At 52.4% G+C, this 14,853-nt stretch overlaps 1 protein-coding gene across 1 annotated transcript in view; it reads right to left on the bottom strand.

The window, feature by feature from the left end:
- CHD3 (chromodomain helicase DNA binding protein 3) overlaps nucleotides 1-14,853 on the bottom strand; it is a 106,843-nt gene that overhangs the window by 13,791 nt on the left and 78,199 nt on the right. The window contains 6 exon segments of the mRNA XM_039337967.1: nucleotides 968-1,121; nucleotides 1,349-1,467; nucleotides 3,138-3,303; nucleotides 4,164-4,308; nucleotides 9,123-9,256; nucleotides 13,903-13,988. Of these exon segments, the coding sequence (XP_039193901.1) occupies nucleotides 968-1,121; nucleotides 1,349-1,467; nucleotides 3,138-3,303; nucleotides 4,164-4,308; nucleotides 9,123-9,256; nucleotides 13,903-13,988 (804 nt within the window).

The raw sequence follows: 14,853 nt of genomic DNA, 5'->3' as shown, positions 1-14,853 counted from the left end.
GATCAGGGGACTGGAGGCTAAAACATACGAGGAATGATTGCTGGAATTGGGGATATGTAGTTTAACAAAGAGAAGGACGAGGGGGGACATGATAGCCGTGTTCCAGTATCTCAGGGGCTGCCCCAAAGAAGAGGGAGTCAAGCTATTCTCCAAAGCCCCTGAAGGCAGGACAAGAAGCAACGGATGGAAACTCATCAAGGAGAAAAGCAACCTAGAACTAAGGAGAAACTTCCTGACAGTGAGAATGATTAACCAGTGGAACTCCTTGCCTCCAGAAGCAGTAAATGTTCCAACACTGGAAGTTTTTAAGAAGAGACTGGACAGCCATTTGTCTGAAATGGTATAGGGTTTCCTGCCTGAGTAGGGGGTTGGATTAGATGACCTCCAAGGTCCCTTCCAACTTTATTATTATTATTAATTATTATTATTACTATTACTATTTTTTCTTTCGGGTTTTACACTTTCAATCTTCTGAATAAAATAAAAATGGCAACAACAAAAAAAAATTTTAAAAAAAAGCTGAAACACGACCTGTCAACGCTTCTAACATTGGATGTTCTTCCTTTGACAACCTTCTTGTGTTTTACTCTTAGAAAGACTTAGAGGATACTGGGGGGGGGGGGAGGAGGAGGAATGTGCCTGAGAGTTTAGCGAGAATAACAATACTGTAACTAAGTTTTTTGAAATAAGAGATGATAAGGATTGGCGGGGCTGGAGAACTGGAGGGGAAGCCTGCATTTCAAGCTAGTTGGAGAATGTGATTTATGACTGTTAATTGGAGGAGGGTACTGTGTTTGATACTGTTTGCTCAGGGGAGGGGAATTCAGATTTTGGCTTGGCCTATGCCCGTGCCGATGTCACGCTACTCAAAATAAAGATTCTTTAAGGTAGACAATGCCTCGAAGTTGTTTTGAAGCGTTTCATCTGTCGGAAGCAGGACACGACAAGACCCCCGATCAACCCTCACCCAATTTCTCCTTCTCTTCTTTGACCGCGGCTTCGGCTTCGGACTCCTTCTCCCTGACCCCCGTCGGCCCCTCGTCCTGCGTCTTTTTCGAAGACTCCGTCTCCATTTTATCCCCTGCGAAGGTGGCAGAAAGGGGCTGTTCGGGCGCGGACGGCTGGGAAAATGCAAGGCAGAGGAACTCAAAGGCAGCTCCCATCAGCGAAAGACCCCCCCCTCACCCAGGTAGGCAGGTCGCAGGGGCAGAAAAAGACCCCGGGAACAATTATTATTATTAGTTTTCCCCCACCGCCCTTGGAGCCTCCACACCGCCTCCAATTCGGTCGCACAAAGAACGGCGGCGGGAATTGGGTTTGTCCAGTCTAGGGAAAGTCGAATGCAAACCTCGGTCTCCATTTTCTCGCTGCCCTTGGCTTCCTTCTCCAACTTCTCCTCCCGGGTCTCCAGATCTTCCTTGTCGGCCGAGAGGACCCCGTCTCCTTTGTCGCTGGGGGCCGGAGTAGCTGAAGGAACGGAGGGCACAATACATTTGATCCGTCATCCCGACGCACAACCGTCCCGAGGATGGAAGGAGGACTCAAGGACGAATGCAAATGAATACCCCCGTCTCAGGGTAACGTCATAGGATCCAATCTGGGTCGATCCCCTGGCTTGTATTTAGGACCGTTGCTGGGTCCCACGGTCATCTCATCCCCTTGAGTCAATGGGGGAAGCCAGAGTCCCTTCACAACCCCGTGACTCGCTTAGCGGCCGCCGCGATTCCCTGAACTGCCGGTTAAGGCCGTAAAACAGGGCAAAAGCCATTTGTCTCGCTTAGCAACCAGCTCAGTTCTGGTCATTAAGCCTGGGATGATGGCTTAATGACCAGAATCCCTAATTCACGGCTTCACTTAATTAGGGATCCAGCCTGAAACACACCCACACCCCGGCCTAATTCTAATTTCTTCGCACGGGGATGGGCTCATTTACAGTAGTGGCCCAAATTGTGGAAACCTTTTGGGAAAAGTGTATTTTGGAGGTTTAATGGCTAATAACACCACTTTTTATTTTTTAGAGTAGTACCATAAAATTATATTATCACTGGAAAGATCATTTAATGAAGAACGTAATGCAACAAAGTCTGTTCAATTATCTATACTGTATTCTATGAAATAGCCAAAAAAAAAAAGGAAGCACAATGTGCTTAGGTTGATCTCAGGTAGCTTCCCTTCATCCGATGATAGCCAATGAGCATGAGTGTTTAGCGAGCCAATCGGGTGTCCTCTTGTTTTGGCCATGAGCCAACCAGATCACAATAAGATCCAGGAATTGATCTCATGTGCTGAAGCCGAGAGGAGGACATTTGTCAGTGTGTGATGTGATCGCTATCAAGTTGGTTGGGGTTTTTTTTTTGTGTTCTTTCGTTTAGTGAGCTTGTAAAACGTCATAAAATTATATTAACGTTGCAAAGAGTTGACTGGTCGCCCAGAAAACCATGTAAAATAGTATTTATTAAGTGAACATGGCTGCAGTTATAAAGAAATTAGAAGAAAAATGGGTGGAAACTTAAACCAAAGGTGGCATGTCTACTGTACACTTTTTCCCAAAAGGTTTCCACCATTTTGGCCACTGCTGCAGAGCCACTGACTCCAATACACTAGGCAACAGGGACTAGCCTCTTGAAAAGGCGGCGGTAAAATTATCAAGAGGAATTTGGCGTTGTCCGTTTCGCCCGCCTTCCATGGGGCTCGGGGGGTGGATTCCAAAGCCGTTAGGGCAGTGGTTCTCACCCTGTGGTTCGGGACCCTATTTGGGGTTGAACGACCATTTCACGGGGGTCGCCAAACAACGCAGTCCGCCATTTCCCCCCCCCCTTTTCCTTAGCTGTGCTCCTCCCTTTTATTCTATTGGCTTTTGAAAGCCAATAGAACAGACTCTCTTGAATAGAGTCTAATTCGATTGGCTTTCCAAAGCCAATAGGAATTGTCCAGGCTGTCTCTGCCCTGCTGAGCCCGCCAAAAGCCCCAGTCTGCAAACGGTGCTGCACCCGTTGAGTAGTCCTCGACTTACGACCGGTTGGGGGTCGCGGCATTAAAAAGGTTGAGAACCACTGCGTTAGGGGAAGGGATTCGGGGTTCGGGTCACCCCCCCTCCCTTTTGACCGATCCCGGCTCCAGCTCCGCTGGGCGCCTACCTGGCTTGGAGGTGCAAGGCGTATTGGTGCAGCTGGGGTCCGGGGTGGTGGTGGAGGTCTTGACGGTGGGGGACGAAGCCCGGGAGGACTTTTTGGAGTCAGCGCTGGGATCGGAAATCAGCTCGGGCATGCTCCAGCGGCCGTTGATGTGTTCAAACTCTTGTACCTATCACGCAAAAGCACACAGATACACACACACAGACACACACACCCATGCCCCCCGTGAGCAATTTTACAAAAATGAAACCCTTCCACAGAAGCAGAGAAGCGTCTAGCCTGGCAAATTCTTGGCTGGAATTTTATAGAACGCACAAAAACAAGAAGCAAAAACTAGAGATTATTCTGGTGCAATGGTTAAAAGTGCTGGCCTAGAAACTAGGAGACGGTGAGTTCTAGTCTCGCCTTAAGCGTGAAAGCCAGCTGGGTAACTTTGGGCCCATCACCAGGAGACGGTGAATTCTAGTTCCACTTTAGCCATGAAAGAGAGATAGGTGAGTTTGGGCCAGTTATCAGGAGACGGTGAGTTCTAGTCCCGCCTTAAGCATGAAAGCCAGCTGGGTACTTTAAAGCCAATCACCAGGAGACGGTGAATTCTAGTTCCACTTTAGCCATGAAAGCCAGAAAGATGGGTTTGGACCAGTTACCAGGAGACGGTGAGTTCTAGTCCCGCCTTAAGCATGAAAGGCAGCTGGGTAACTTAAAGCCTGCCACCAGGAGACGGTGAATTCTAGTTCCCCTTTAGCCAGGAAAGCCAAATAGGGAGTTTGGGCCAGTTACCGGGAGACAGTGAGTTCTAGTCCCGTTTTAAGCACGAAAGCCAGCTGGGTACTTTAAAGCCAATCACTAGGAGACAGTGAATTCTAGTTTAAACTAGAATTCACTGTCTCCTGGTTTAAACCAACATGTCCTCCATTTTCCCTTGGAGAAGGAAGCCTTCCTCACACCAGTGCCAAGTACTTGGAAGGGCAGTGGATGATGGGTGCATCCTCCTGACCCATCCGCCTTTGCTGCCCCACAGCCCCGTACCTTTTTTTTAACCAGAGACATGACTCCTATCCGTGTCAGGACTTGCTGTCGGGAGAGACCCTCCCTCGGCACCCCGTCGGCAAAGGTCTCCGAGCCGTCCGCCCCCGGTTCGCACAGGTGCCTCATGAAGAGAGAAACGTAGGCCCTGGAGAAGACATGAAGTCCAAACGTCCGTCTGTGACCCATTTATACTCAGAGCAACTCCCAGAATTCCTCAGCCAGCGTGAGGGAACTATGACCCCTTGATGACTTGTGGACTTCAACTCCCAGAATTCCTCAGCCAGCGTGAGGGAACTATCACCCTTTGATGACCTGTGGACTTCAACTCCCAGAATTCCTCAGCCAGCGTGAGGGAAATATGACCGTTTTAGGACATGCGGACTTCAACTCCCAGAATTCCTCAGCCAGTGTGAGGGTACTAGGACCCTTTTATGACTTGTGGACTTCAACTCCCAGAATTCCTCAGCCAGCGTGAGGGAAATATGATCTTTTTATGACTTGTGGACTTCAACTCCAAGAATTCCTCAGCCAGCATGAGGGAACTATGATTTTTTTGACTTGTGGACTTCAACTCCTAAAATTCCTCAGCCAGCATGAGGGAACTAGGACCCTTTGATGACTTGTGGACTTCAACTCCCAGAATTCCTCAGCCGGCTTCATGGCAACTGTAAGCTGCCAGGGGAATGCTGGCTGGCTGGGGAATTCTGGGAGTTGGTCCACCCATCTTAAGGCTGCCACAATGGCTGGGGAATTCTGGGAGTTGAAGTCTACCCATCTTAAGGCTGCCACAATGGCTGGGGAATTCTGGGAGTTGAAGTCTACCTATCGTATGGTCGCCACAATGGCTGGGGAATTCTGGGAGTTGAAGTCCACCCATCTTAAGGCTGCCACAATGGCTGGGGAATTCTGGGAGTTGAAGTCCACCCATCCTACGGTTGCTAAGGCTGAGAGAGCGTGTCCTAGGAACAGGGAGTGGAGACCCTAGGGATGCCTAGAACAAATACTCGACCAGTTTGCCATCAGATTCTCTTCATGCATCATCATCCCGGGCGCAGCGGGACCTGTAGCTGTGGGCCAGCTTGGCAGAAGTCAGGCCTTAGACTCACCAATGCGCCTGGCCACAGCCTCGCCTCGCTCTGTGTCTGCTTGAGGGAGAGGCGGTCATGCCTTCACGCCGCTCTCCAGGAAAACACAGACAGCAGCGTGCTTGGAGAGGATGTCAGATGAGTAAGAACCATCATCATTTGGCAAACAAAGCGCCTGCTTTGCTCTCGTTTGGTCTAGAAAGCCGGAGACTGGGAGTTCTAGTTCCGCCTTAGCCATGAAAGCCGGCTGGGTAGGCTTTGGGCCAACGCTTCTGACATGAAGACCAGGAGACTGGGAATGCTAGTCCCATCTTAGCCATGAAAGCTGGCTGGGTGACTTTGCTCCAATGCTTCTGACACGGAGACCAGGAGACTGGGAGTTCTAGTCCCGCCTTAGCCATGAAAGCCGGCTGGGTAGGCTTTGGGCCAACGCTTCTGACACGAAGACCAGGAGACTGGGAATTCTAGTCCCACCATAGCCATGAAAGCCGGCTGGGTAGGCTTTGGGCCAACGCTTCTGACACGAAGACCAGGAGACTGGGAATTCTAGTCCCGCCTTAGCCATGAAAGCCGGCTGGGTGGCTTTGGGCCAACGCTTCTGACACGAAGACCAGGAGACTGGGAATTCTAGTCCTACCTTAGACATTAAAGCCAGCTTTTTTCAATCTGTCCTTTGTCGTTTGTGTTATTTTCAGGGAAATCACACACACACACACACACACACACACACACACACACCTGCCACAAACGCCCCCTTCAAAAGGAAGATGGAGCAGCCAGAGGCAAAAAATCTGTCATCTTGTTATGAGGGAAGAGGGGGGGGCGCTTGAATCAGAAACAGGAAGCCCGTGGGGAGCAACAACAGTAAGCAAGAATCCTCTTTAGAAGAAAAGCCAAGTTGGAAAAGGGGGGGGGAAGGACACAAAGGCCCAGCCCGTCAATCACAGCTCACGCAGCTTCATAGATAGATAGATAGATAGATAGATAGATAGATAGATAGATAGATAGATAGATAGATAGATAGACAGACAGACAGACATAGATGAGAGGTAGATGGATGGGTGGATGGATGGATTAGATAGATAGATAGATAGATAGATAGATAGATAGATAGATAGATAGATAGATGACATAGATGAGAGGTAGATGGATGGATGGATGGATTAGATAGATAGATAGATAGATAGATAGATAGATAGATAGATAGATAGATAGACAGAGAGATTGATAGATATATATAGAGAGAAAGAAAGAGAGAAAGCCAGACAGACATTGAGATAGATAGATAGATAGATAGATAGATAGATAGATAGATAGAGAGAGAGAAAGAGAGAAAGACACTGAGAGAGACACATACATTGATATAGATAAATGACAGATAGATGATGGATGGATGGATGGATGGATGGATAGATAGATAAATGATACACAGAGAAAGAGAGACAAGTAGACAGGCAGAGAGGTAGGTAGGTAGGTAGGTAGGTAGGTAGGTAGGTAGGTAGGTAGATAGATAGATAGATAGATAGATAAAAAGAAAGAAAGAAAGAAAGAAAGAAAGAAAGAAAGAAAGAAAGAAAGAAAGAAAGAAAAAGACTCCACTGAGGATGTTTTTTGGACCTCCGGATGAGCAGCAGCTGCCGCGAGCCTCAAAGACGGAGGAGGAGGAGGAGAAGAGGCCTGCAGGCGATCACAAAGGAAGGAGTCCCGCCTCTGACCTGGGGCAACATCAGAGGCTTCCTTCCTCCCTGGAACCTCTGGAGGAACCATCAGGAGGCTGGGTGGTCTGTTAAGGGGAGGCCGCCCTCTGCCTTCCTAAGAGACCTCTTGCGGATGGGATCGAGACCCTTCCAAGAGTTTGTACAGCCCACCAAAGAATAAATAATAGCCTTTCCACACACCGCACAGCCAGATGTGCAAGTGCCAAGGACCAGGGTGAATTTGCTGGGTGGCGTCTTTTCATCAGAACGGAAGGCTGGAAGGGGACCTTGGAGGTCATCCAGTCCAGCCCCCCGCTCGAGCAGGAGAGCCTAGGCCAGGGGTAGGCCGCCTCGGCTCTTTTATGACTCGTGGACTTCAACTCCCAGAATTCCTGAGCCAGCCACGCTGAGGGGAAAGGGAGAGGTTTCCAAGCTGAGCCATGCAATTGACTAATAGCAAAAAAATTTGTTGTTGTTGTTATTATTATTATTTACTTTGGCCACCAAGGGAGAAGACAGGACTGCTTGGAGAAGGAACAATCATAAGCCACGCAGTATCAAAGATGCCACTATGGGGGTGGTCAACAGTATTAAGTATCTGGGGGTGCAGACAACTAACAGCAACCTCCCCGAGACCCATCACAAGACCCTCACTCGACACACCCACACCTGAAGCCCTTATAAACAGAATAACCCCCCTCTCCCCCCCCTGACACCGACATCCCCCATACTCCACTGAAGACGTAGCCTAGCCTGGAAACAAAATGTTTGGAAAGCAGCCTGCAAACTCGGCGATCGACCCTCCACCCTTCGCAGGGCTGAACTGTCCAGAGCAAAAGAGCCGTGGGTTTTAAACAATGAGAAAGTAGATATTTTTTTTTTTTTGCTGAACCTCAGAAACCTTTCCAAAAAAATGGGACAGACTGGCGGGGCTGCTGCTTACTGTTGTCGTTGTTGTTAATTGCGAAGTCGTGTCCGACCCATCACGACCCCACGGACCACGTTCCTCCAGGCCTTCCTGTCCTCTACCATCTTCTGGAGTCCATTTAAGTTCACCCCTACTGCTTCAGGGACTCCCTCCAGCCACCTCCTTCTCTGTCGTCCCCTTCTTCTCTTGCCCTCCATCTTTCCCAGCATTAGGCCCTTCTCCAGTGAGTCCTTCCTTCTCATTAGGGGGCCAAAGTATTGGGAAGGTTTAAATCCGAGCATGGATTCGTGCGGGGAGTGAGGGAGACCCTCAAAACGATGTATTCTTGCCCCAATTTTTTCCCCAGCTATAAACTGAAGGTTAATGGCAGAAAGTGAAGAGGAACTAAAGAGCCTCTTGATGCGGGTGAAGTAGGAGAGTGCAAAAGTTGGCTTGAAACTCAACATTAAGAAAACCAAAATCATGGCATCCGGCCCTCTCAATTCCTGGCAAATAGATGGGGAAGAAATGGAGGTAGTGATAGATTTTATTTTTCTGGGCTCAGAGATCACCTCAGATGGGGATTGCAGCCAAGAAATTAAAAGACGCTTGCTCCTGGGGAGGAAAGCTATGGCAAATCTAGACAGCATTCTAAAAAGCAGAGACATCACCCTGCCAACAAAACTGCGTATAGTCCAGGCCATGATTTTCCCAGTTGCAATGTATGGCTGTGAAAGCTGGACCATAAGAAAGGCTGAGCGCCAAAGAATGGAGGCCTTTGAACTCTGGTGCTGGAGAAGACTCCTGCGAGTCCCCTGGACTGCAAGGCGATCAAACCGGTCAGTCCTACAGGAGATCAACTCTGACTGCTCTTTAGAAGGCCAGATCCTGAAGTTGAAACTCAAATACTTTGGCCACCTAATGAGAAGGAAGGACTCACTGGAGAAGGGCCTAATGCTGGGAAAGATGGAGGGCAAGAGGAGAAGGGGACGACAGAGAATGAGATGGCTGGATGGAGTCCCTGAAGCAGTAGATGTGAACTTAAATGGACTCCAGAAGATGGTAGAGGACAGGAAGACCTGGAGGAACGTTGTCCATGGGGTCGCGATGGGTCGGACACGACTTCGCAATTAACAACAACAAACTGAAGGAGGACTCATCTTTTAGATTTCTTTTGAATAAGTTTAAAAAAAAATGGCAAGTTCTGTGGCTTGCATTGTTTTCCCCCCCTCTCCCCCCCCCCGGTGAATCCCAAAGGAGGGGAACCTACTTGAACTCCTTCTCCGTCTTGCCCCTCAAGTCGCGAACCAGCCACTGGGAGGTGAAGGCGTCCTGGGGAGGCATCCCCCAGCGCATGACGGCGTTCAGGAAGGCCTTGCGCTGGCGGGTGTTGAAGCCCAGCACCTGGGGAGAGGCAGCACACGGGACAAGGTCAGACCCACAACACACCCACGCCACTGCAGCCCCTCGATGCGGCGCAGGGCGTCCGTGAGTTACGACGACCGCTCGCCTAGGAACAAAGTTCTCACAGACCTACCCGGGTCTCTTATACCCGAGACTCGAAGTTCAGATAGTTACACACAGACACAGAGAGAGGGGGGGGAGGGAGGGAGGGAGGGAGAAAGAGAGAGAGAGACAGGGAGGGAGGGAGAGGAGAAGAAGGAGGGAGAGAGAAAGGGACAGGGAGGGAGGGAGGGGGAGAGAGAGAGGAGGGAGAAGAAGGAGGGAGAGAGGGAGAGAGGATGGGAGGGAGAGGAAGGGAGAGAGGAAAAGAAGGAGGGAGAGAGAGAGGGACAGGGAGGGAGGGAGAGAGAGGAGGGAGAAGAAGGAGGGAGAGAGGGAGAGAGGATGGGAGGGAGAGGAAGGGAGAGAGGAAAAGAAGGAGGGAGAGAGAGAGGGAGAGGGAGGGAGAGAGAGGAGGGAGAAGAAGGAGGGAGAGAGAGAGACAGAGAGACAGGGAGGGAGAGAGAGGAAGGGAGAGAGGAGAAGAAGGAGGGAGAGAAAGAGGGAGAGAGAGAGGGACAGGGAGGGAGGGAGAGGAGGGAGAAGAAGGAGGGAGAGAGGATGGGAGGGAGAGGAAGGGAGAGAGGAAAAGAAGGAGGGAGAGAGAGAGGGACAGGGAGGGAGAGGGAGAGAGAGGAGGGAGAAGAAGGAGGGAGAGAGAGAGACAGAGAGACAGGGAGGGAGAGAGAGGAAGGGAGAGAGGAGAAGAAGGAGGGAGAGAAAGAGGGAGAGAGAGAGGGACAGGGAGGGAGGGAGAGAGAGGAGGGAGAAGAAGGAGGGAGAGAGGGAGAGAGGATGGGAGAGAGAGGAAGGGAGAGAGGAAAAGAAGGAGGGAGAGAGAGAGGGAGAGGGAGGGAGAGAGAGGAGGGAGAAGAAGGAGGGAGAGAGAGAGACAGGGAGGGAGAGAGAGGAAGGGAGAGGAGAAGAAGGAGGGAGAGAAAGAGGGAGAGAGAGAGGGACAGGGAGGGAGGGAGAGAGAGGAGGGAGAAGAAGGAGGGAGAGAGGGAGAGAGGATGGGAGGGAGAGGAAGGGAGAGAGGAAAAGAAGGAGGGAGAGAGAGAGGGAGAGGGAGGGAGGGAGAGAGAGGAGGGAGAAGAGGAGGGAGAGAGAGAGACAGAGAGACAGGGAGGGAGAGAGAGGAAGGGAGAGAGGAGAAGAAGGAGGGAGAGAAAGAGGGAGAGAGAGAGGGAGGGAGAGAGAGGAGGGAGAAGAAGGAGGGAGAGAGGGAGAGAGGATGGGAGGGAGAGGAAGGGAGAGAGGAAAAGAAGGAGGGAGAGAGAGAGGGAGAGGGAGAGGAGAGAGAGGAGGGAGAAGAAGGAGGGAGAGAGAGAGACAGAGAGACAGGGAGGGAGAGAGAGGAAGGGAGAGAGGAGAAGAAGGAGGGAGAGAAAGAGGGAGAGAGAGAGGGACAGGGAGGGAGGGAGAGGAGGGAGAAGAAGGAGGGAGAGAGGATGGGAGGGAGAGGAAGGGAGAGAGGAAAAGAAGGAGGGAGAGAGAGAGGGACAGGGAGGGAGAGGGAGAGAGAGGAGGGAGAAGAAGGAGGGAGAGAGAGAGACAGAGAGACAGGGAGGGAGAGAGAGGAAGGGAGAGAGGAGAAGAAGGAGGGAGAGAAAGAGGGAGAGAGAGAGGGACAGGGAGGGAGGGAGAGAGAGGAGGGAGAAGAAGGAGGGAGAGAGGGAGAGAGGATGGGAGAGAGAGGAAGGGAGAGAGGAAAAGAAGGAGGGAGAGAGAGAGGGAGAGGGAGGGAGAGAGAGGAGGGAGAAGAAGGAGGGAGAGAGAGAGACAGGGAGGGAGAGAGAGGAAGGGAGAGGAGAAGAAGGAGGGAGAGAAAGAGGGAGAGAGAGAGGGACAGGGAGGGAGGGAGAGAGAGGAGGGAGAAGAAGGAGGGAGAGAGGGAGAGAGGATGGGAGGGAGAGGAAGGGAGAGAGGAAAAGAAGGAGGGAGAGAGAGAGGGAGAGGGAGGGAGGGAGAGAGAGGAGGGAGAAGAAGGAGGGAGAGAGAGAGACAGAGAGACAGGGAGGGAGAGAGAGGAAGGGAGAGAGGAGAAGAAGGAGGGAGAGAAAGAGGGAGAGAGAGAGGGACAGGGAGAGAGAGGGAGAGAGAGGAGGGAGAGAAGGAGGGAGAGAGAGAGCAGAGAGACCAGGGAGGGAGAGAGAGGAAGGGAGAGAGGAGAAGAAGGAGGGAGAGAAAGCGGTGAGAGAGAGGGACAGGGAGGGAGGGACGAGAGAGGAGGGAGAAGAAGGAGGATGAGAGGATGGAGGGAGGGAAGGGAGAGAGGAAAAGAAGGAGTGAGATGATGAGAGGGACAGGAGGGAGAGGGAGAGAGAGGAGGTGAGAGAAGAAGGAGGGAGAGAGGAGACAGAGAGCAGGGAGGGAGAGAGAGAGAAGGGAGAGAGAGAGAAGAAGGCGGAGAGAAAAGAGGGAGAGAGAGAGGGACAGGGAGGGAGGGAGAGAGAGGAGGGAGAAGAAGGAGGGAGAGAGGGAGAGAGGATGGGCGGGAAGGAAGGGAGAGAGGAAAAGAAGGCGGGGATAGAAGAGAGGCGAGAGGGAGGGAGAGAGAGGAGGGAGAAGAAGGAGGGAGAGAGAGAGACAGAGAGACAGGGAGGAGAGAGAGAGGAAGGGGATATTGAGAGGAGAAGAAGGAGGGAGAGAAAAGAGGAGAAGGAGAGAGGGACAGGGATGGAGGGAGGAGAGAGTAGGGAGAAGAAGGAGGGAGATGAGGGAGAGAGGATGGGAGGGTCAGAGGAAGGTGAGAGAGGAAAAGAAGAGGGAGAGAGGGGAGGGAGGAGAGAGAGGAGGGAGAAGAAGGAGGGAGAGAGAGAGACAGAGAGACAGGGAGGGAGAGCGAGGATAGGGAGAGAGGAGAAGGAGGAGAGAAAGGGGAGAGAGCAGAGGGACAGGGAGGAGGGAGAGAGGGACAGGGAGGGAGGGAGAGAGAGGCGGGAGAAGAAGGAGGCGAGAGAGGATGGGAGGGAGAGGAAGCGGAAGAGAGGAAAAGAAGGAGGGATGTGAGAGAGAGGACAGGGAGGGGAGAGGAGAGAGAGGAGGGAGAATGAAGAAAGGAGGGAGAGAGCGAGGACAGAGAGACAGGGAGGGAGAGAGGGAAGGGGAGAGAGGCGAAGAAGGAGGGAGAGAAAGAGGGAGAGAGAGAGGGCGGGAGGGAGGGTAGAGAGAGAGGATGGGAGAAGAAGAAAGGGGGGAGAGAGGAGGAGAGGATGGAGTGGAGAGGAAGGGAGAGAGGAAAAGAAGGAGGGAGAGAGAGAGGGAGAGGGAGGGAGAGAGAGGAGGGAGAAGAAGGAGGGAGAGAGAGAGACAGAGAGACAGGGAGGGAGAGAGAGGAAGGGAGAGAGGAGAAGGAGGGAGAGAAAGAGGGAGAGAGAGAGGGACAGGGAGGGAGGGAGAGAGAGGACAGGGAGGGAGGAGAGAGAGGAGGGAGAAGAAGGAGGGAGAGAGGATGGGAGGGAGAGGAAGGGAGAGAGGAAAAGAAGGAGGGAGAGAGAGAGGGACAGGGAGGGAGAGGGAGAGAGAGGAGGGAGAAGAAGGAGGGAGAGAGAGAGACAGAGAGACAGGGAGGGAGAGAGAGGAAGGGAGAGAGGAGAAGAAGGAGGGAGAGAAAGAGGGAGAGAGAGAGGGACAGGGAGGGAGGGAGAGAGAGGAGGGAGAAGAAGGAGGGAGAGAGGGAGAGAGGATGGGAGGGACAAGGGAGAGAGGAAAAGAAGGAGGGGAGAGATACGCTACTCTTTGAGAGAGAGCGCCATGACTTAGAGGAGAGAGAGGAGGGAAGAGAGGAGGGAGAGAAAGAGGGAGAGAGAGAGGGACAGGGAGGGAGGGAGAGAGAGGAGGGAGAAGAAGGAGGGAGAGAGGGAGAGAGGATGGGAGGGAGAGGAAGGGAGAGAGGAAAAGAAGGAGGGAGAGAGAGAGGGAGAGGGAGGGAGGGAGAGAGAGGAGGGAGAAGAAGGAGGGAGAGAGAGAGACAGAGAGACAGGGAGGGAGAGAGAGGAAGGGAGAGAGGAGAAGAAGGAGGGAGAGAAAGAGGGAGAGAGAGAGGGACAGGGAGAGAGAGGGAGAGAGAGGAGGGAGAAGAAGGAGGGAGAGAGAGGGAGAGAGGTACAGGGAAGGAGGTAGGGAGAGGGAGAGAGAGAGGGAGGGGGAGGGAGGGGAAGAGAGAGAGAGGGAGGGAGGGAGAAAGAGGGAGAGAAAGAGGGAAGAAAACGGAGAGAAGGAGAAAGTGGGAGGGAGGGAGAGGGAGGGAAAGAGGGAGGAAGACGGAGAGAAAGAGAGGGTGGGAGGGACACACACACACACACACCCCTGAGCTTGGGTACTTGGCAACTAGACCATTTTTACCGTCACTGGCAGTGTCCCTCTCTCCCTCTTTCTCTCTCCCTGTCTCTTTCTCTCTCTCCCTCTCCCTCTTTCTCCTTCTTTCTCTCTCTCCCCCCCTTATTCTTTCTATCTCCCTTTCCTACTCTCTCCCTCTCTCTCTCTCTCTCCCTCCCTCTCCCCCCCACCATTCCCACTGCATCCCCAGAGAGCTGGAATCTCACCTCGATGTTCCCACCCACTCGGGCCAGAAGCGGGGGGAGAGGTTTGTCCTTCTCATTCCGAAGCTGCCTCCTGGACTGGCGGCGACCTTGATTAGCAGCGGGGAGAGACAAGCAAACATGTCAATCTCTAGGAGGTATGCTCGCACTGACGATGTTCCCTAGTTGGGTCGTGAGACGTCTGCAAGAAAACCACCCAGCTCAGAGAGCACCAAGGACCCCACAGTCCTCCTCCTCCTCCCATACTCCCTTGTAGCACTGATGACGCTGCCTAGTTGGGTCGTGAGACGTCTGCAAGAAAACCACCCAGCTCAGAGAGCACCAAGGACCCCACAGTCCTCCTCCTCCTCCTCCTTCCATACTCCCTTGTAGCACTGATGACACTGCCTAGTTGGGTCGTGAGACGTCTGCAAGAAAACCACCCAGCTCAGAGAGCACCAAGGACCCCACAGTCCTCCTCCTCCTCCTTTCTAGAACTAATGATGTTACCAAGATGGATCATGAAAGGCCTGCTCAGACAACACCAGGAATCCCACCGTTCTCCTCTTCTTCCTCCCCTCCGCACACTCTACTCCCTTCTAGCACTGATGAGATCGCCTAGTTGGGCCACAGAACATCTGCTGGAAACCCACCAAGCTCAGAGAGCACCAAGGACCCCACAGTCTTATTATTATTATTCCTCCTCCTCCTCCTCCTCCCTTCTAGCACCAATGATGTTACCTAGCTGGGCCATGAAACGTCTGCTGGAAAACCGCCAAGCTCAGAGAGCACCAAGGACCCCACAGCAGTTGTCCACCACCTCCTCCTCCTCTCCTCCTCTCCTCTCCTCTCCTCCTCTTCCTCCTTCTCCTCCCCTCCGCAAACCCCCACTCCCCGCTAGCGCTGAGGAGCTTACCCAGTTGGGTCACGAAACGTCGGCCACCAAGCTCGGGGAGCGTTAAAGGCCACAGAGAA

Source organism: Crotalus tigris, unplaced genomic scaffold, assembly GCF_016545835.1.
Source record: "Crotalus tigris isolate CLP2741 ecotype Arizona unplaced genomic scaffold, ASM1654583v1 scf7180000017690.20705106771:4171800, whole genome shotgun sequence".
Taxonomy (NCBI): Eukaryota; Metazoa; Chordata; class Lepidosauria; order Squamata; family Viperidae; genus Crotalus; species Crotalus tigris.
The sequence above is the reverse complement of the archived record's forward strand: the minus strand, read 5'-3'. Positions and strand labels throughout refer to the sequence as shown.